Raw genomic sequence first — 22,651 nt, 5'->3', positions numbered from 1 at the left:
AAATGGTGGCACTGACAGAATTATGATGACAGAATAGCTTATGGTTATGAATAAGGTCTTGTTCCTCAAAATGCCTATCAATTTGTCAAACTCACTAACATCCACGTGCTCAGCTGGAACCCTTAACAGGGGCCCCCGAGCCTGTCGATGTCAGTCATCGTGTCATTTAAAACACTTCTCGCCTCTATCTGTGCCACACTGTGTGTGTCAGTCACTGATGGGAGATCAGATTGCTGCCACTGCTGCTGCTCACCCACGATGAATCTACATCTGTACAGTATTTTTGCCTCACCGCAAGACCTTTCTTCCTTTGTGAGTTTGACAAGTATCAGCAGCTCGGGATGAAGCAGGCAAGTTCAATCCAGCTAATGTATTCAGCATGGTAAACAGGCGGAGTGAATTTGACAACAGATACAAGTTAATAAATTCAGCTCTGTCTCAGAGCAGGACAAGACTACAAAGTGAAACCATGTTTTTGATCAAGTCAAAGCAGCACACCACTTTAAACATTGATATCTTTTTATTAAGACAAGTACTCTTCTGTTTTTTTTTTTTTCCTTTTGTAAAAATGTTGGTGTGAACCAATACAAAATATGCATGGTCATATGAGAAACATCCTCTTCACTACACAAAAGAAAAATGCCACCTGGGAATAGAGAGAAATTTAAAGATTCAACAACATAAACAACCATTGTGGGGTTATAAAACAGCCGACCCGCCCACCCTGCTCCCTACCCACCCCACGCCGCCACCCCAGGCTTTGAAAATAAATTTAATCCAAATACCCAAGACGTTACAGATCATTCAGAGAACTTCATGTCACAGTAAATACACCATCTTCATCTATGAATGCAAACAGATGCTTGATTGACTGTCTGTGGTCACATCCTATAATTACTAAATAACCAATACTGTATGAGCAAAATGTTACAGTGGAGGAGGAGGAAGAAGAAGAAGTTTCATGAACATCATTGTGATTTTGTTGACATTGACTGTACATCATTTTTGTCTGCTTAACAAATCTAGTTTTTCTTTCTTTGTGAACTAGGTCTATGCAAAATAATTAACGTTTACTGTAACAGTGCACCATATTAAGAACACATAAACTTGTACAACTGAGAAAAACATGTACATCCTGTGGTTTCTTTACTTTTTGAAATAGCTGTGGTACTACAGTATATACTTGGGGCCATAAATTTGCATTCTACCTGAGATGCAAAAAAACACAACTATTAACACTCATGAACCTGAGAGAGTGAAAACAAACATACTTAATATCAAGTATTTCAAAAAAAAAAAATTGAATAAGAATGATGCTTCCGGCGATCTTTTAATATTCCTCCATTAAAAGCAGCAATCACCATTTAAGATAAATATCAAATCCCAGAACAAAAAAAAAAAAAAAAAAAAGGTCATGCACATAACCGTTTCCATGACACTCTAACTACAATCCAGAAAAATTACTTTTATTGTAGCTTATTATAGCTTTAAGTACAGTATTCATCTCTGATAATACAGTACTACAGAGCCTTGTCCTTGAAAATATCCAAATAAATAACAAAGTGAAGCTGAGATAATAACACTTTTGACCAATTGATTTTTTGTGGTCATTAATTAAGACAAGCACTATATCCTGGAATATAACATTCTAGTCAGTGGAAGCTGCCAATATATTTTATATATATATTTTTTTTTCAGCTTTAAAATCATTCCAGCTTTTTTATGCTGCAGGTCGTAATTGTGATTCCACTCTATGGTGTGCGAACAGACAACTTGAATGAGTATTGGCCCTGTAAGTTAGAAACGATGGATATATATACAACGGATACTGTAAGAGTGTACATGAGGATACTGTATGATACTAACCATATGCCTCAAAATCAAAGGAGAAGGCACTAAATTAAGTCCTTCAGTCTTTTCCTTTATAATGATAAGTATCAAGAGGTGGGTTTAAGGCAGTGGTTATCCTTTTTCATAATACATTTACAGATTTTTTTTTTTTTTTTAATTTTAGGCAATACATTGAAATCACTTGCTAATTACCAAACAGGTTTTGCTCTTCTAGTCAGAGGCATGAAGCACGCACGGTGTGCATGCTGCCAATTTGTGTCAGTGAACAAAAAGAGAAATTTCTAACAGTAGACGCTTCCTCTCTGAAGTTTTGTGGCTGCAGGATGACAGTTACAAAATTATCTTTCCCCAAGTCTAAAGCTATCTGCAAATCTTTGATAACTTGTAAGGCCAAGAGCCCTCACAAGTCATCAAAGAGAACCCAAAAGAGAAATGTCTTAACACACAGCAAGAAAATATAACTCATTCATATTTGCAGTGATACTTGTGCATGGGCAGGGGCAAAAAAAAAAAAAAAAAAAAAAAGTCTATGCAGCAAGGATATGCAAGCCAGAAAATAAGCTGTGAATTTTTTTGTTAACGTGCTGTATTCACAGAGATGTACCTTGACACTTTACACAAGTAGGAAACATTGAAGGCCTAACATTCTTTCTTCCCTTAGTTCCAACAAATAAAAAAGTAAAACCTTGGAAAATTAATAACCCAAGGCCTTTTAACATCTCCCAGTTAACTGGCCAATATAGTGTGTCATCAAATAAAGTCAATTATTTAGCGAGAAGCTGACTGCAAAGCTTTCTGCTTTACACAAGTTATACTTACTGTATACTGTATATGCACACTTGTATAATTATTATATTTGGTCCAAGGTAGACTATGTGGGTATTATTAAAAGGTGAAAAATGTCACGCTTAAACCAAAAGCACACATTTGACAGGGTGTACCAACAGCTAATAATGAATAATACCTTTTATGTTATGATCAGTGCAGCAGGACCTATTTTATGTAAGGGGTCTAAGTGTGAATGTAAAGTTTGAGCCAACATAATACCTGCCAAAAGAGTCTTTTGGGTTTATAACTGTTGGAGAAAGGAGGAATCAGCTACACCTACGAACTGCAGAGAAGCTCAAGGTAGCCAAGTCTCAAGCTAGCTGGCTGTTGGCTGTAGTTTTCTATTAATCATACAGACATCAAGCTTATCTGAAGCTTAGCAAAAGGCATGGTGTATTACCCCAAAAGTATTCTTTCTCTATTATAGATTCATTGTTTTTGTATTCCAATCAGAAACACCAAAAAGCTCTGTATAGGAATTAGAACTCTGTATCATGGCACATTACGGCTGTCAAGATGTCTTAGAGTTCAGCAGTAGCCTCTCAACGACAATTTTCAAATCTTCAAACCACAAAAAGATTGGTTGCACTTTGCGGTTTGGTGTGAAATGATATGTACCGCTACTCCTACATCACCCTCATGTACAAATACATTCCATAATGAGCATAATTACTCACAACTGTTACATAAGTAATTGACACAGTGAACCTGACCTCGAAGGGGCTGAGGGAAATCTGCGCTGTAATACCAAAAAAAAAAAAAAAAAAAAAATCAACCAATCAGACCTGCAGGTACGGGGTGGAATTGTGATGAACTTGCAGGCACTGTTGGACTTTGACCCAGCGGTGAGAAATGTGTTGACACCGTGTTCCAGTTAATGAACTCTGTGGATTGCTCAAAAAAAAAAAAAAAAAGTGTTGAGGAGCAGGCTCATCACACTGTATCTGGGTACATGAGCTCAAAGCTAGCTGCAGCACACACAGACAAAGCCAAATGCAACAAAACATCAAGTGGAGTACATGATATTAAAAAAAAAAAAAAGAATCCAATCCAATAAGCATATGAAAGGGAAAACAACAAAACAAAAGAAAGAGAACAAGGCACAAAATTGTCTGTAAAATAACTGAACTGTACAGAATAGGCCCCAGCTGTCCAGGATGGGTCGGATAGGAGACTCAGCAACGCCTCTTCTTCTTCTTACCACTTGGCCATGTCAGTCCTACTTTCCACATTTTTCTTTCTTCTCCTTCTCTTTAAATATTGCCCTCCCTGCCCTCAAGTTGTCTCGAACCAATCAGAGTTAGACACAATGCTCCTACAGCACCACCACCACCACCACCACAACTACAACCACCAGCATCCCCACCCATTCCTGGCCTGTCCAGTTTAAATATAATACTCCTTCTTCTCGTCTGTGTTGTTGTGTCCCCCCTCCGCGTTGATGATGGCCGTGTCTGCATCGGCTGCGTCGTCCGCCCCTTTGGCTTCATGCGTGAAGTAAGTTCCTGCAAAAGAGCGCACGCAAATTAGCCGCACGCCTCCTCCACCTCCTCATTCTCTTCTTCACTTCAATCCTATTGCACTCCACCGGCAACAAAAAAAAAACACTTGCACTCTTAAGATGTGCTCATGATCAAGTATGATTGCCCTGCCGGTGCTTTACCTTTGTGTCTGGCAAAGTATCGACCAAGAACAATGAGCGCACAGAGGATGGCAAACATCACCACAGCAACCACTCCTCCAATGACAGCATGGTCAATTTTCTGTGGTGCCCCCTCACCGGCTCTGGAGTCTAAAAAGAGGACAATAACCGTAAATAATTTCATGATCAGCAAACCCTCTCAGGCAGCAACAAAACTAATACCTTCACACAGATGTGGACTGCACTGGAAGCTGCGGCCATTATATCATTAGACTGCCAAAATGAACTAAATTGGTTTGTTTTGTCTCAGAGCATTTTAGCATGACCTACCCACAGAGTGGAAACTCTTGAAAAGGCTGCTGAGAAAAAGGCATGTTATGTGCCACTGAAAAATAGACGATGCAACAGCACAAACTGGTCCAGAGAGGAAGGTAAACTGTTCACAATATGTAGCTAAACATCCTATAAATAAGCAATAAATTGCTGCGTTTAAGTTTTATTCAGTCTGATAATAACCAAAATGAGGCTTTTTGCTCACTGCAATGTTTAATTTTTCCTCACTAATTTCCTTCTGAGCTGTATGTGCAGCATTATCATTCAGTTGCCCCCCCCCAAAAAAACCCATTTAAATCTAAACACCTATCAATTCAAATTCAAACCAAAATCCATTCACATATTACATTTAACACAGACGTTTAACATTTTGGAGGAATAGGTTGATTGGCTTTCTCGCCAACAGTTAAATGAGAAAATCAATATCACTGTTGTGACTGCATGGTAAATAACAAGCTACAGCCTGCAGCCTCTTAGTTTAACTTAGCATAAAGCCTGCAAATGAGGGGCTGGGGGTGGGCTGGGGGCGGGCTACTGTGGCCTACGGTAATTAGAAAATTCAAGTACTGTGAATTTGTAGGGACTATGTACCAGACTGTTTCTCGGAGTTGTGCAGTGACTTATTTTTTTTTGTGTTAAGCAAAGTTAACTTGCTCCTGAATGCAACATGTACAGACATGAGAGCAGCATTGATCAAGAAGGTGAAAAGGTTTCTTTACATTTTGCTAGGAAAATGGGAAATAGGTGAAGCGATTTATTGAAATGTGCAAACATAATGTGCAAAGACAAGGCAAAAACATAGTTTTTACAATTCTAACAAGCTTGAAAGTCAATATTTGGTATGAACACCTTTATTCTTCAACACAGTGAACTCTCTCAGGCAGCTTTCTTCTGATTTCTTTAAGCAGTCTTCAGGACTAGGTCTCCAGACTTAAGTTGTTCCATTTTCTGTCAAGATAATCCCACACTGCTTCAATGATGTTGAGGTCCGGGCTCTGGGGAGGCCAATCTATGACTGATAGTGTTCCAATGTGTGTTTTTCTATCCAGCTATGCTTTTACTGCACTGGCAGTATGTTTGGGATCATAGTCGTGCTGAAAAGTGAAACCAATCAGATGCTTTCCAGATGTTATACTGGCTAAGATATGCCAAGTCTCTTTGGGAATCACCATTTATGTCTGTCAAACTGTATTGTCATTGCATTTTTCATAAATTCAACACTGGTTCTTGATTTAGGTACCCTTATTTATGCTTGAATGACTCATAGGTCAATGTTAAGTAGCCTAACAAACAAACTCTGAAAATGGTCAAGTACAGTACAAGGATTGGACTGAAAATGAAAAAAAAAAAACAAAAAAAAAAAACAGCCATTATCCAAAGAAAAACTCTGAAAGATGTTCCCAAAGTCTGGGTAGGGGTGGCTCAAGACTTTTGCACAGAACTGTATATTTGTCAAAACAGTCTTTTAATAAAAATATATATAATGTGTTTTCTGAACAGGTTTAAATAAACTCACATCTATCCTAGCATACATTTACGGTGTTATACTCTTGAACCCAACTCATTAACTGGATATTTCTAGCACTTGAATAGCTGACGTAGCTGCCCCCCCTTGGGTGAGCAATGTTGAAAAATGTTTTAAGACAGTTATTTCACCATGAAACAGTAGACACCGTCTGCAATTTCAGTGAGGGTTCACACACTGTAAAATACAGTCTGATTTAAGAGGCCATTTCTGGAAGTTATAGAGCTCAATCATCAGAAATAGACACAAGTCTGGAGATAAATTGGCGCTCGGTGTCCCCATGCAGAGAAATACGTGGCTGCCTCAGGTGTCAGAGAGTATCACTGTCTAGCACTTAGCCAGATTTATCCGTGCACCACAGAAGAACATGGCAAAATTTGAAGCCTTTAAATTTCTAGTCTCAGAATAGTTCAGAGGCATTTATCAATAGTCTATATCTGTGCACATTTGGACTGATGGAGGAGTGGCGGGTGAGCGAATGGCTCCACTGTTCTTTGCTGCATGAGAGAGCAGCTCAATTTTCCATCAATCTCACTAGTCATGCTCTGAACTTGAATGATTTTGATAAAAGACGAGCGTAGAGTTCAGAATTTCTCAACACTGCGAGGGTGTAATAAGTCGAGTTGAAGGGTCCAAGACAAGTGACACGGCCACATCTCAGCCTAAAAACAACGCCTTATTTAAGCGGCATTCACTTAGCATGAGGACATCTTAGGAGCGGAGCTACAATGAAACTAATTAATGAGAAAAGTTTTGTTTCAGTTGAGTGCTCTCTTAAAATGGACCCGTCTTCACCGAGCAGGCCGTTGCTGTGCGTTGGGGTGTGTGAAGCAGGGATGTGCAAGGCGCAGTTTGTTTACTGTATCGAGGATGTCAGATAGCACAGCTCATTCCCCGAGGAGAGGGAACAGCCCATGCTCCATGCTAATGAACATGCACTCGCTAAATGGCCTGTGCACCGTCCTGTCTCCTCTCTCCTCCCTCCCTCACTCCCCACCCCGCACCTTGCTGCCCTCACCTTGCTCCCCGCTGTCTTCCGTTTGACACATCCACTAGGAAACATACAAGGTCTCAGCCGCCTCTGCACACCGAGGGAGAGTTTTATTTAACAGGTAGAAAAATTCGCCCAGAGTAAGCACCGAGACCTATCACAAAAATGTCAGAGAGCAACCAAAAATCCTATAATACCTACAGTATCAACTGTTATGGTTGGTTGCATTTCATGTTGCCTGTATTAAGTACACTACTCAACACTAGTTTTTATTTTTATCTGTTCTGTGCTTACTACAGACGAGCTCTGCAATAACATGGTGTTAAATTTAGTATACATACAAGAGATGATGAAGTCTGCAGCATTTTGCAGGGAGATAATCAAGCAGTAATGAAATGTAATGCAACGCACAGGTCTAAAGTGCATTCTAAGATGATTTCAAATAAAAAGGTCAGTGCCTGTGAGGACAACTACTCTGTTTTCTATTATGCCAGACAGGGAAGATCAACTGGCAGGATGCTACTTCTTGCATTATGTGGGCTGCAGCATTTTGAGAGGTTTTTGATCAAGCTGAGGACTAAACATCGGGATAAACCACACAGTTTTTAGTTCTAGGAAACCAAATATTTCCATTTTGTCAAAGAGATACAATCATACTGGTGTTTGTGCCCGTGACACACAGGCTCATGCTCTCGACTCATGGATGCTTGTTCAGGACCCCTTGGCATCACATTTAATCACGCTGAGTATTCTTAAGTGCCATTTTTCACTGTGCTGGGTTAACATTGCAAAGGAGCATATTTCATCACAAACCACAACTGTTTCCTAAGACTGACCAGATAAGTTGTGGTGCCTAAACCTCACCAAATAAAGGGTAAAAGCTAATCTAATCAATGACTGAAAACAAAGCACAGAGCTCCCAAATGCACTGGGTGACTTTGAAAAATCTCCTGGCTGAAACAATTGTGTCTAAAGCCACCAACACACCTCCAGCCTCCCTATATGAACCAATGCCAAAGGACACCTTTTGCTTATCTCTGTGATGCCAGCAGCTTCTGACAATAAACAGCCTTTACATTTGGTGGCCATATCTAAGTCAGATGAAAGGAACCAAAAGGCTTCTTTAGGGTTCACAAAGGTGAATTCAAGACTTTTTGAGACTTTAACAGCAATTTAATGAACGCCACCTGTAGACAGATAAGTGCCAGACGGTGAATTGCTGGATTAATCCTTTTAAAAAATGATACATTTATACAAAAGTTCCATTTCATCATCAATTGATGAGGAGCTCCCCGATTAAAGATCTCAATAAAAAGATTAAACAGCCTCCTGCTCACACAATACTCTAATGCAACTGTAATAACATTACTACCTTTTTTATAAAAGGGCCTTTTGTGAATTAAATTTTTTGCTTAACACCTGCAGAGCCTATCTCCTGACTAAATCAACTGACAAAACTGACGACGATTCCAACAAGAAGCTGAATGTTTCAGAGTAATTTAACCTTGATTTAAAAAAATGGACTGCATTGTTACACCGAAATGACTGTATCCGAAAAGTGCTTCGCACGTTTTATTAACTAATTCAAACACACGTGTGCTCCGACCATTAGGAGCCAATCAGGTTCAGCGTTTGCTCAAAGGCGTTTTGACATGTGGCCAAGAGGAATGCATTACCTTGTGATTATTAGAAAACCTGCTCTTCCTAGTTACAGCACCTCATTTATGCTCCTGTAAGGTTGTATTCTGCTCACATGGCACACCAAATAAGAGGAACATCGTTGAATACAAACGACAAGCAAACAGTACAAACTGCACTTGTGTGAAAAAGCGAAAAGGTTTCATCTCCAGGAATGCTGATCTGTGTCTGACCCTGATCTCTGACTTCAACAGGAGCAGATTTACCTGATTAAGTGTTATATTAACATTATTAGAATTCATCGCCATTCCTGTGATTATTCCTTTGTCACTCAGTGCTCCAGCACATCCAGGATCAAGATTGTGATTCCCTCTGGGCATCATTGTTCAGTATATTTATAATATGAGAGTGTGGTAGGCGTAGAAAAAAGCAAAAACTCCAAATGACAGGCAGTATTATTAAAGCAGCCTTTGTGGCCTCACTTGAATTAAGTAGAATTTGATTATGTCTGTAATGTGGCTGGTGTCCATACCGCCAGCACAGCTCTGCTCACGGCTTGGTCGGGGAGTGCTGACATGCCCACACAGGCGTCCTGACAGGATGTGCACAGCCGTGGGGATTTATGGGGGAATAAAGAGGATTTGCAACTGATGCCTGTGTCTGCACGGTGGTGAAATCTGCTCCGCTGAACTCCCAGTACCACATGCTTTACAGTCGCACCTTTCCAACTCTGTGCTGGAATGACTAATTGCCTCTCTGGTCAGTAACAGAGCATCCTATCAGACTACTACTGTCAGCGCTGGAGATCAGAGCTGCAGGCCTGCCACCGGGCTGATTACATGGACACATGATTTCAGCTTTCCCATCTTTTTCTTTTAATAGTTTTCCACTCACATAATGAGGCATTTCACCACACATGCTCTAACCCAACACGCACACACATTGTAATTTATAGATGTAATTACATGGATATAATTGAAACAATGACTCTCTTGCATTGATAGAGGAAAGAAAAAAAAAAAACAAAAAGCCTTCACTCGGGTCTCAGAGTAACTATTTCCAGGACAAGGGCAGGACAATGGGGGCATTGCTGCAGAGTAAACTTAAGGACTGTCAATAGCCATTTTTACAACATTGAACTGCTAACCCCCAAGCCTCTTGTATTTGTTGCCATTTGAAAAGGAAATGAATGTAATGAAATGAGCATACGTGGGCAATCTCCGCCAAATCATTTTTTTGTATTGCTGTTGTAGCAGACCGTCAATAGAGCACAACATTGTCCTCAGCTGAATTCCAATGTCAGTGCTCGCCCACTAAATAGATTCCCCGTGTCTTTTGTAATAGCCCAAACAATGATTTGAAGATGTACAAATACAACAGTGACATTTAACGGAGGTGCTGAGAAGCAAGTGAAGGTCTGACTACAACTAATAAAAACTGAAACTGAATGGAAGCTATGCCATTGAACTTAACCTCCCTGTTTATTGTATCTTTTGAGATTGGCAAAAAAAAAAAAAAAATTCACACAAAAGAGAAAAGTACCCATGGACACTTCATCCTTTCTCTTCAGTGTGCTTTCACCCCAGTGAAGATCAAGGCAACGGAAAAGGTTGACAAAATAATCGAAATCCTTTCTCTCTTGCTAAAGTTGACCAAGGTAAGGTGCCACAAAAGTAGTCTTTATCAGCTGGAAATGAGGACACGGTATGAGTTAATTGGCATAAAACACACACATTTTTATATATATATGCAGCACTAAAGTACTCTTAACTTTAGGGTGGGTTGGCATACTAACCATTTCCCTGGAGACCAATTAAAATGGACCCTTACAATATTTTTTTTCTAATAACTCTTTAAAATAAATAATAAAAAAAAAGATAGAAAGGAAAAAACAATTGCAACTGGGAGTCAGAGTAAACAAATGTGAGAAAAAAACTAATTAGCATTTCTAAATGATTCTTTAATTTTTCCAATGAAATACTTCAAAGGAAAAAAATTATACATGCGAGAGTTAAAACAATACTAGTAAATGTTTAATGACTAATTATGCTGAATACTAAATGCACTCCTAACAGTCTTTGTTGAAGTCAATAGCATACAGGAGTTAAGACTTGACTCCCAAGACTAAATAGCAGTGGAAACATGTAAAATGTAAAACTGCTGAAAAACGTGTCTGAATACCTGCCAGAACACCTGAAAAAATAAAAAAATAAATAAAATCCCATGTGTTCAGCTCAGGCCCTGAAGTCACGTTTGTATTCTGTACAGCTGTATGTTAAAATCATAAAGATCTCCAAATCCCTCACAGCTTAGCCAAGCAAGTAATAAAACCTAAATTATTGTTAGTAGTATTATCAAGTCCAAAGGGTGCAGTATAGAAGCCGGAGTGATGTGTGCTTGTGAAGCTTATTGGCAGTTAATTTACAGCTTTGTACCATCTATAAACCAGAAGAAAATACACCTTTAACCCCTAACAGCCCAAAGCCATGTTTAGTTAGCTAGAAAAATATCATGTTCAATTCTGCATTGTTTGATTTGCCCCAGTAAACCGTTCCAATAATTTTTTTAACCTGAATTTTTTCTCTCTCTCTGAGTAGTGTCTGCAAGTCATTTCAGGTTGCCCACTGCTTAAACAGTATCCAGCAACAAGTTACTGCAGCATGCATGACGCTTGAGAAGCTTGTGCTGTTTAAGCTTATTGCTTTGAGCACTAAAATGAACCCCACCCCCACCTGTCCTTTGGTCCTACAGATTAATCAGGAGAGGTTCTGCTATAGCATGATAAACAACAATTTACCCTGGACTACAGATACACTGAAACATAGGGTGTGTTCAATCAAGTCTACAAGATAATTCCCTGTTCCGTGTCTTTCCTCTGGCTCCTCTCAGCAAAGCTGGGGGAGAGGGAGGGGGTGGGTTACTGGAGGCTTAGCCAGGATATGATGTCCCTGCCTTGGATCATCTCTGAGCATCTGACGAGCTGGAGCATTATCGCCACAGACTCCCTTTATTCCTCCAGAGCTGGAGATTCTGGATAAATTCTGACCCTCTGCCCACCAAAAAAAAAAAAAAAAAATACACCCACTGACAAAGAGCTAGTGGCGTACTATTTTTTATTTCTATCATGCTGTAAATATTGGTTGTCCATCCCAAAGACAACATTGTGATGGATTCATACTAAAACGAATCTTTTCCCCAAACAGCCACATACTAAGTGCCTTTAGCACGATATGTCTGGCTCAAGTTCAAGCAGTGACTTATCTCTCCCCAGTGGTCTACACAGACACACAAACACACACTCTGCATCTTTTCAGACACTGAAAGACCTGACAAAATGAACTCCTGTGAAACTTTTTGAACATGAAACAGCACAGAAGGTAAACAACTGTGACTTTCTGTGCTTTAGGTCTGGGGGGGTGACGCTTCTGAGGTTTCACCAAGGGGAAAAAACATAACCCAAAAAAAAAGAAATAAATAAATAAAAATCTAGCAAGCAAAATGACATTTGTTTTTTGTTTTTTTTCTTCGTTTTTTTTGATCCATGAAAGGGGGGCAAGAGTTGCTTGACAGCTTTCAGAAACCCTCCTGCCTACCAGGTCTCATTCCTATCGTATTCCATACTGAAGCTTAGTCCCTTTGGCATCACATTTTAATGCACCAGGTACCACCTTAGAGGAATTTTTCAAGGTGCAGGACAGTTTGTGAGACCACAGCCAAAGAAGTTAATGGTAGAGAAGCCTGCCTACTCATGTGGACTTATGCTGGTTGCTACACTTCATCATCCCACAAAATGGTAATCTGGACCCCCTGCTTGTTGGAAAACATCTCTAAAGGGGTCCTGGCCAAGCCTTATTACATGATGAGCTGGAAGTGAGGACATGTAGGCCTCACATATTTTCTTAAACACGGCACATTTAAATTTTTTATCTTATTGGATTGAATACTCTATTAGCTTCAGTCAAAAGTAATCTTCCCAGTGTCCACAAAAAAGGCTGACTGTAATAACATCACAGGCAGTATGAAAAGTGGATGCAGTTACTGTTTTGAAGGTGGATGTGACAACAAAAGGGTGGGTCCATACTCAATACTCAACTAGGAAAGCCGTTTTCTCATAGATTTCTATAGGACTGGAAGACCGTTCGCAATCACAGGTATTGTCCCCAGGTGGCCATTAAAAAGAATGCAGGTTTGAGGCAGCTCCGCATCAGCTTCACCTTACAGTAGAGCCCGACTGATAAAGGATTTTTAAGACCAAAGCCAATACTGATATTCCCCTACACATTTCCCTAACATTTGTTATGTTTATATTTATGAGTCCTTACAGAGATAATATGACAATGCAGTTTAAAAATAATCGTTTTAATGTCACAACAAGTTGTGGATTACGCACTTATGCGTGACTCTGCTCGGATCAGCTGGCTGTTGTGTCTGTGGCGTGTCACCAATAGGGAAGTTGCAGAGTGCCCACTGGTAGAGAAACTATGCAACATCCACACTCATACCATGGTTGAAGGGTGTTTCTCCTGTCTGTTTATATTTTTAAAATGTTTATTTCTCATCCACTATAAATGCAGATACTGGTATCTTAGCAAATAGCTAATATTGGAGGATATATTGGTTGGACTAGTTTTCAGAATCTGTTAAAATTAATACATAAGAACAGATAAATAACAGCTAACTCTAAGACATCAGGAAGCAAGATTGACTAGTTAGATTTGCAATTTATGAGCAGTTTTTTAATTATAATCAGTTTGAAAGCTACATAATTATGTTTGGTTTTGTAATACACACTACATGGATGTGATGGTAACTAAAATATATCTACCAAAGATTTACTGATTGCACCTTTAAAATCAGGATCACATACAGTAGCTAAAGAAGTTCAGTGGCCTCTGATTATGACAGAAAATCACAGCTGGTGGTGACCATGCCGAGTCATGCTAGTTAAAATGAATGAATAAGAAATTTTGCTGTATACTTTATTGGAGAGAGGAAGATGCTTTAGTGTGCCGTTATGCTGATTAAGGTAGCGCAAACCAATCTACCGCAAGCCAGCTTAGCATTGCTCCTGTGACAGGGTATTTAGAAGAGTAGTGAACTGCAAGAAAGCTCAATTACATCCTCCCAGCATGTACTGCATAAATCACATTAAATCCTCTTTTCAAGCCTGTCTTTCTGAAATTACTGGAATGTTACAGCAGAAAACACAGAGACGACTACATCGGTGTAACCGAGGAGAGGAGCTTAGGGAGAACTGCAGAGTAATGCGCAGTTCTGCAAAGGAGCTTCCTGTTGTGACTCCGCCACGCCCAGAAAGAGTCAGAAAGCTGAAATGAGGCTGTAACCATGCAGTGTGATCACTGACATACAGTGCAGTGCACACAAGAGTGAAGACACACAAGAAAGTATTTTTAATCATGCACTGGGGAAGAGCTGTTTCATAGTGATTTAAAGAGGAGACCGCACAAATATAACCCTCTGTTTAATAAATGAACACATAATGCAAAAAAATATTGTTGAAAGGCCAGTAATTCAATGAGCGCATAAATGAATGCTGTCTAGAAGCATCCCCCATTAGAATACCAGAGCTTTTTATTCCACTCTCTCTCTTTAACTTTCCAACTCATTGGTTGCATTTTTGTTTTGTTTTTTCTGACTTTATGAATTGCAGAGTGGTCAGGACAAAGGAGAAAAATTGCCATAACTCTAAAGTAGCTATTGATAAACTGATCTATTCTTTAAGGATAGTTTTTGTATCGAAATGTCACATTCTGGCATATCCAAATGTCAGCTCCCAAGGTTGCCTCGCCATCTGTCTAGCCTTAACGGTGCTTTTGAAATAATAGCGATACTTAAAAAAAAAAAATGGTTAATATTGAAATTATTTTTTTTTCAGCAGGGGTAAATCAAAGTGTAGAATACAGCATACAGATGATGCCAGAAGGGTGCTCTGCTGGAAACACTGGAAATAAACTGCCTTTCATTGAGTTCGTATGTGTTTGAGAAAATAGTTATTGATGTTTTGCGGCCTTGCAAAGATGAAATGTGACTGGCATTTGTAGAGGAGATGTAAAGGGCATTATAATATGATGGATGGGCCAGTTGAGATATAGCTGCAGATGCTGATAAGATAGCAGAGCAGCAAAGCGGAGTCTCCAAATTTTCTCAGATCAAGATCACGTGACTGGAGAAGCCTGTGACAGGTGTCTCTGACAGCCCTGCACTGCCTGTCGTCATTGTCACCTATCAGCAGCACTATCTGATTAAAACTGGCCATCCACAGTCTCTTAGCTGTAGGTACAAGCCAGCGTTCGCGCTCTCTCTCCGAACATCTTATCACACTTGCATGCAGGCTCACACACACACACACACACACACACACACACACACACACACACACACACACACGACTATTAAGAGGGACAGCAGTGGGGGCATACAGTACCTTGCGTGTTGACTGGGTTGGGGGTGGGTGTGGGGATAGTAGTGGGAGCATCTAGATGAAAAGAGTAAAAAAATAAAGAACATGTATAAGAAATAAAGAAAGACAAGAGTAAAGAAAGAGACAAAAGTCACTGAAGATGAGAAGCTACACTATAAAAATTATAACATGCACATATTTTAGCTACTGTGTGAGTTAAAGAAAGTCCATGCCTGTAGCTGTGAGACTGTTTAAAGGACAGAGTAACACTTTTTAAGTTTATCTTAAAACAGAGGTCAGGTAAAACTTCAGGTATCCATATGAACATTTAAACATTGTTTGCAATATTAATTCATCCTGTTCTTACTGGTCCCAATTATAGCTGTTCCCCAATCAATTTAAGTGATGTGGGGGGAAAAAATGCCTTTTTTTTTGTTAAAGAAATGAAAAATATTTAAAACTTTTCTGGGGCCTTAGCAATGTCAGTGAAATCAAATCAATCAAGTGCCTTTCAAAGTTACAGTTTTTTAAGTATGAAATCTTTTTGTCTAACTAATCACCCGCTGCAGCTCTGCATAGAAACACTGCCCGGGAAACAAAAGGAAGGAACTTGGTACTAAAAGAAATCAACTTTAGAAGATAACCACTTAATTTGATTAAGACATGGCACTGAAGATAAACTTTGGAAGAGAGTTTTGCACCAAATCAGGACTACTGTTGTACTCTTGTCTTTTTACTGGAAACACCTAAATAACAGATCTTATAAGGGCCAGTATGAGTCATAGGAAGGATTACAGCAAACAAACTTGCTCTAATGTTCATATGGAGACCTGACTATTGTTTTAATAACACAGACATGGAAAAATGTAAACCTGTCCTCCAAGCAAAACCTGCGCTGCAAAAGCTAACATCAGCATGCTAACATTCTCAGTGCTAACATGCTGATGTTTCAGAGGTCACATTTTTACCATGTTCGCCGTATTAGTTTGCCCACGAGCAGGGGGTGCAGGGTGGTGGTGGAGTACAGTGTCTGAACTAAATTTAATGGCAAGCCAACAAGTAATTTGAGATATTTGTGTAAAAAGCTTTATGAAAGGTCAGAGAAGTCATTCAGAATTAACCCTAACCTCCAGTGAATCTGACATTAATGGTCACCCCCAGGAAGAAAAACAAAACAGGCATACAGTTTGATTTTAAAAATAAGTGATCTTTAGCTGCCATGTGGAATGACTGCATGTAAAACGTGCAAAGGTGTCACCACCTATAGCACCCTGAAAACCTAGAAAACAAAGCTCTGTAACAGTTTTTTTACATTGTGAAAGGTGCATTTTAACCTTGCTCTTTCCCTAAACAAATACTAGTTTCTGGGCCCTTCTTGTTAACTCAAATATCTGATCGGCCGGTCACGTGGCAGTAACTCACTGCATTTAGGCATTTAGACATGGTCGAGACGACCTGCTTAAGTTCAATCTGAGGATCAGAATGGGGAAGAAAGGTGATTTAAGTGACTCTGAATGTGGCACGGCTGTTGGTACCAGACGGGCTGATCTATTTCAGAAACCGCTGATCTACTGGGATTTTTCCCACACAACCATCTCTAGGGTTTACAGAGAATGATCCGAAAAAGAGAAAATATCCAGTGAGCGGCAGTTCAGTTGGGTGAACATGCCTTCTTGATGTCACGGGAGAATGGCCAGACTGCCTCAAGCTGACAGGAAGACGACAGTAACTCAAATAACCACTTGTTGCAAACCAAGATATGCAGAAGAGCATCTCTGAATGCACGAGCTTAAAGCACTTGAGCTGCAGCAGCATAAGTCCACACCAGGTGCCACACCTGTCAGTTAAGAACAGGAAAATGAGCCTGCAATTCCCACAGGCTCACCAGAATTGGACAATAGAAGATTGCAAAACGTTGTCTGGTCTGATGAGTCTTGATTTCTGCTGTGACATTCGGCTGGCAGGGTCAGAATTTGCCCTGAAGGAGTGGCTCCATCCTACCTTGTATCAGTGGTTCAGATATGTGGTGGTGTAATGGTGTGAGTGATATTTTCTTGGCAAACTTTGGACGAACGTTGGACAAACTTTGGACGACTTAATACCAGCTAAGCGTCATTTAATACCACAGCCTACCTGAGTATTGTTCCTGACCACGTCCATCCCTTTATGACCAGTGTACCTATCTTCTGAAGGCTGCTTCCAGCATGATAATGTACCATGTCAAAAAGCTCAGATCATCTCAAACTGCTTTTCTGAACAGGACAGTAAGTTCACTGTACTCAAATGGCTGCCATATTCTCCAGACCTCAATGCTATCTAGCACCTTTGGGATTTGGGGGTACGAGACATTTGCACCACTGATGTTATCATGTCAATATGGACGGAAATCTCTGAGGAATGTTTTCGGCACCTTGTTGAGTCTGTGCCATAAAGAATTAAAGTAGTTCTGAATGCCAAAAAAAAAAAAAATAATAATTTCTTAACTGTTTCAGAAATTAAGAACAATGTTGGTGCATTTCATTAATGTTTTTAGCACAGATAAGCTAGGAGTCATAAAAACATCTATACCAAATTTAACAAAAACCCATTCAGCATTTGTTGAGATACTTCAGTCTGTGCTAAAATGGACCAGGTGATCTATCCTGCCATCCAGTCACGTCACTATCATGGCTAAAAATACAATGAAAAAGACATTAACATTCCACTATACCAGGCTTGTTGTATTATATTTCACAATGACAAGCTATTATATTTCTTTATTTGAAAAAAAAAAAATTCTAATTAAGTATGAATAATAATGCCTGGCAATCATGCAAAGGTATTACTATTTTCCAGTCTCAATAATTGAGTCAGACTGCAAATTAAAGCACTTTGGTGGTCTCCCGCTGCAGCACAGCAGAGCCCTGAGCTGCATCCCCTGCCCCACACTGTACTGATTAGGCCTGTCACTAACCCCCAAACAAAATAATCAAAAAGACAGAATGGAGGGCAATTCAGGTATGCAATAGTACTAAGGAGGGCTGAAAGCTTCCTCATCAGGGGAATATATGCCAGGCTCTGGTGCAGAGGGAAGATAGGACGACCCCTTGCTGTGGGAGAGTCACAGCAGGGGAAATTGGCTGGCTGTCTCCGTGCCTTTACTGTCTGCACTCCATCAAAAGACAGCAGTGGGGGACCACACACTCCCAAACTAATGATAAAACATCAAGGACAGCATAATGTTGCCGCCGGGGATGGAGTGTATGGCAGAGGTGGTGCTGATGGTGGTAGGGTGCAGGATCGGGTATCAGGAAGAGATTCGGCTCTGACATTATTTGAAGAGGGGGGTGGGCTAGATTTCTTTCCCTGTGACCGAAGGCAGTATGATAGCTGAAATGTCAGTGTCTGGAAGAGGGAAATTGGCCATTCAGGGATGAGGGTCTTCACAAAGGCCGGGATAGGATGTGGCACATATAATATCCAGACGAACAAGAATTCTCCATGGGCAATTTCCAGGCTGGTTGACTCTGGGCTCAGCATTATGAAGGCTGAAATATGAGTATATTTTTCAGAGGCCATATTTTCAGGGAGCATTTGTATCAGTGAGGAATTTGATATGAGAGAATTTAACCATAAAGTGAAACAATGTAGGAGAAATTGTTTATCTATGCCTGCCAACACGACAGCAGGGAATATATTTTACTTGGTTTTTGTTTTGTCTACTTACGTCTCTTACTTAAAAGTGCCCTTTGTATAAAGTGTTGCACAGTTATTCTATTAAAAAAAAAACAAAGAAAAAAATGCCTATAAAAGAGGCTGCAGCAACTTTTCTAATGATTTTCTGTAACATGAAAAAAGAATCTGCAAGCTGTTGTGTTGAAAATCATTCCACACTGTGTTGCATGTTTCATAAAATTTGTGTGATTCACAAGGACACAGTTTCCCGACAGCCTTTCATAAGAACAAGGAGACCCACGAGCCCTGTCATGTTATGTCGAAACCCTGATAAACCCCAAATTCCCAGTGGCTTGTGAATCTTTGATTCTTTTCTTTTTTTTTTTTTTTTGTCTGCTGAGGATTTTTTTGGGTCAAAGAGTCAAGTGCCACTTAACCATAGTGGCAAAGTGAGGCTTGTTTTCCTGACAACAGGTAGCATGTGTGAGTTATAGGATCCGGTCACCTCTGTGAGAGAAAGGCCTCTCTCTGACCAGCTCTCCCTAACAACACACACCAGCCAGAGGGCAAAATTCACAGCCTGGTGAAGACACACCCTTGTCTAGAACAGCATGACAAGTCTCTTTCTCAGCCTTTCAAACGGCCACATACAATACAAGCACCACAATAGGGCCTGATTTGACGTGAATTTACATTGGCCTCACACCTGTCCAGGCTGTCACGCAGTGAAAGGTCATTAGTCTTTTTGAAATAGGAAGAGCCTGAAGGACTAGCACTGGTAGAGGGTGGCAGTGGGATGAAAAGAGAATTGATAGACAATTCAGTGCGGCTCTATCAATAATTCTCCGAGCAAATATTTATCAAGAATAAAACAGCTCATTAAAATAATACTATTGTTTCCATGCCCTTAGTTAAACAAAAGGCTTTTTTTTGACAGGCGTGTGAAGGCTTTAACAGGCACTCGCAAATAGCAAAACAGAAGAGTAAAACTGGCAGATAAGAGAAGAAAATTGCATTTTGCAACAGAAAAATATGAAACTAATGTTAGCAGGCTGGATGGGAAGGGTGCACTGTTGGACAGTTGAGTTTGCTGTTGTGCATTGCTGCTGCAAAGCTACAGGAAAAAAATAGCACAAGGTTATCATGCAAAGAGCAATACATGTTGCAGAGACACACATTAATTAAGCTACTGTTGCAAGCGTGATTAGTCTGGGACAACAAACTCTCACGTGGACCACAACATGATTTTGTCTGGCATTAAATCCTCCAGAAAAGAGGAGTGGGAGTCACAGATATAATTATATGCAGTTTGAGCACCTTTTACCAATCTCCTGTGTCTCATTACAGAGAGCTAAAGTCATGGAGTGTCCAACATTTGCACACCAGAGAAATTGTGTTTAATGGAAATTGGTAAAATATGTGGATAGGAAGTTACTAATTGAAGGAGCCATGGCCAAAGGCGCAAACATTGATAACACAGACACTGTAGGTTTTATTCAGGACCAGAGAACATTTGCCTCCCATGGTTTTCAGTCATTCATGTAAGTGTTATGGGTGCAGCACGAATCAAATGATACATGGATTTAACAGCAGTGGACACGCATCATGCACGAGTTCTTAAATGCCTGCAGGCGATTCACTCGAAACTTCTGAACTATTAGATTATATTACTACTTTCAAGATCTGTGATGGGGAGTCAAAAAAAAAATGCTTATCCCACTTGTTCAGAATCTGAGAGGATTTAATCAGACAGAGTAAAATAAATCTTTGATTCAGAGGAATCTTTACACAGCAATTAGAAATTTAGCCGTGATAGCTTGAATAACTCTGCCTTGAGTGAGCTATTTGCTGGCATATGCTGTCCTTTTGTTTGGGAGTAATCATTATGGGTCCATTGGGAACAAGCAGATGCCATCATCTGCCTGGCAGAGCACGATCCATGGGGCGGCAGAGTTATGGGAGTCACAGGCAACCTACGTCACGGTGACAAAGTCACGCATGTCAGCTGGTGAAATAAACACATTATTCCTCAACCAACCTATGGAACTGCTGAATGTCAGACATATGATGATGAGAAAATCTGTGTATGTTCCATTAACTGTGCACAGGGAGGTATTTTTTTTTTTTTTTTTATGTGACTGAAAATATGCCAGCAATGACAAAATGGAATACCAGTGCTTTTCTGAGCGTGTTGTGCCTCAGAGATTTGGATTAGCGACATCCTGCTGTGTTTGAAGCCCAGTTTAGAAGACATTCCTAACACCCCACATGGTTATTCTTCTGAAAATTCAAAACCATCAATAGCACCTATGCAGTTTGAGCATTCAGGGGGGAGTCATTTCACAAGTCTGTAATGCTTCCAGGTGTAGAAATTCAGTCTCAGGTTACTCTTACAAAGCCCTCTAAAAAAAATACATCATGCCTGCACCAACAGTAGCTGTTTATTCTTCTTTAATTCCTCCAGAGTCTGGCAGCTTTTTGCATCCTTTGCCCAAGACCTTGTCCCTCCATTAAAATCCTTCTCAAAGCTTGCCCTACAATTGGTGAAACGGTGTTGACGTGAAACCCATTGTTGGTTTTTGACATGCAGTTCGCGGCTGTCAACATGACCTAAGCAAGCAGACTGAGTAATAATCAAAACAATATCACCAGTCGCAAACCTGCAATCAGCTCTCGCACAAAATCCACAAAAAAAGCCAATTTTAAACAACAGCCTTTCTCATTTGATTCTGCTTCTTTGCGCGCGTTAGGCTTAAATACGAGTGTTGATTTTTGAGGTCACATTTAACAAACTGCATCGGCACGATAATGCAGTGCTTCCATATCATGGCACAAACCACCATGGTTTGGATGGTTTTTCAACCAAGCTGCCCCGTGTCTTTCTGGTTTTTAATTCAGAGCGATCCGATCAGTTCAATTACAAGACAAAGAGCTGGAAAAGGTACACAAGAGCACACTGACCCCAAGAAAATGTTTTCTGTAGACCATGCCACCTAAATCAAGCCTCCCAGATTGGATATCCAGCTTTTAATGCAATTTTTTTAATACAGCTTCTCATGATGCACAAATATAACTAAATTCAAAGGTTTAACTTGCAGACCTAGTGTCTTCTCCTTCACTTCTTCACAACACTCTGTTTAAGCTGTTTGGCATCCAAACTAGCTACAACATCCCGCCAGTGGGTACACGCCCAAAACTCTGAATTTAAGGTTTTTAACAGCCATAGAAAGATTCCCCCCAGGTTTAAAGGGACAAGCAAACCACAATCTCATCTGAACATCAAGAATCATCACTATTCCAGCCCCTGACATTCATTTAAAACAGTCTTACAAACAACCTGCACCACGTTAAGATTCTCAGGTAAAAAAAAAGAAAAAAAAAGAAAACCCATTTGAACTCATACAGAGGATGCAGAATGTATTTTTGTTTATATTTCTCGAGAGCTTAAACAACAGCTTCTTATTCCTGGTTTTGCGAATGGTCACTGGCAGACAATGCTTTTGGCACACAGGCAGGAACAAATTGAAACTTGGGAGTGAAATACAAAATGCTTCTCTAAACAGCAGGGAGCAAGCACTCCAAGGAGAGAAAGCTAAACCCACCAACAATGGCTGCACCTGCTGAAAATTTATTTTCCCCTTATCCGCATCACCCCTGCCAGCCACCAAAAATAGGAAATTAAGGTCCGAGTAGTGTGTACTTCACTGACATCAAGTTACGAGATTTCTAAATGATGAAGTCCTCGGTGCTTTGTGCAACTTCAAACAG

The 22,651-nt window shown here is 40.1% G+C and overlaps 1 protein-coding gene across 2 annotated transcripts in view; it reads right to left on the bottom strand.

Annotated features, from left to right (window-relative positions):
- Positions 1-3,390: 3,390 nt before the first annotated feature.
- The window catches only part of cadm1b (cell adhesion molecule 1b), a 171,093-nt gene continuing 151,832 nt past the window's right edge, over positions 3,391-22,651 (bottom strand). For both annotated transcript variants that reach the window (XM_030745456.1, XM_030745457.1), the window contains 3 exons: positions 15,254-15,304; positions 4,343-4,471; positions 3,391-4,184 (listed from right to left, as the gene is read on the bottom strand). In XM_030745456.1, coding sequence (XP_030601316.1) covers positions 4,066-4,184; positions 4,343-4,471; positions 15,254-15,304 — 299 coding nt within the window. In that variant the 3' untranslated portion in view covers positions 3,391-4,065. The remainder of the gene's footprint in view (positions 4,185-4,342; positions 4,472-15,253; positions 15,305-22,651) is intronic.

Source organism: Archocentrus centrarchus, chromosome 13, assembly GCF_007364275.1.
Source record: "Archocentrus centrarchus isolate MPI-CPG fArcCen1 chromosome 13, fArcCen1, whole genome shotgun sequence".
Classification (NCBI taxonomy): Eukaryota; Metazoa; Chordata; class Actinopteri; order Cichliformes; family Cichlidae; genus Archocentrus; species Archocentrus centrarchus.
This window is presented reverse-complemented; position numbering and strand designations above follow the sequence as displayed.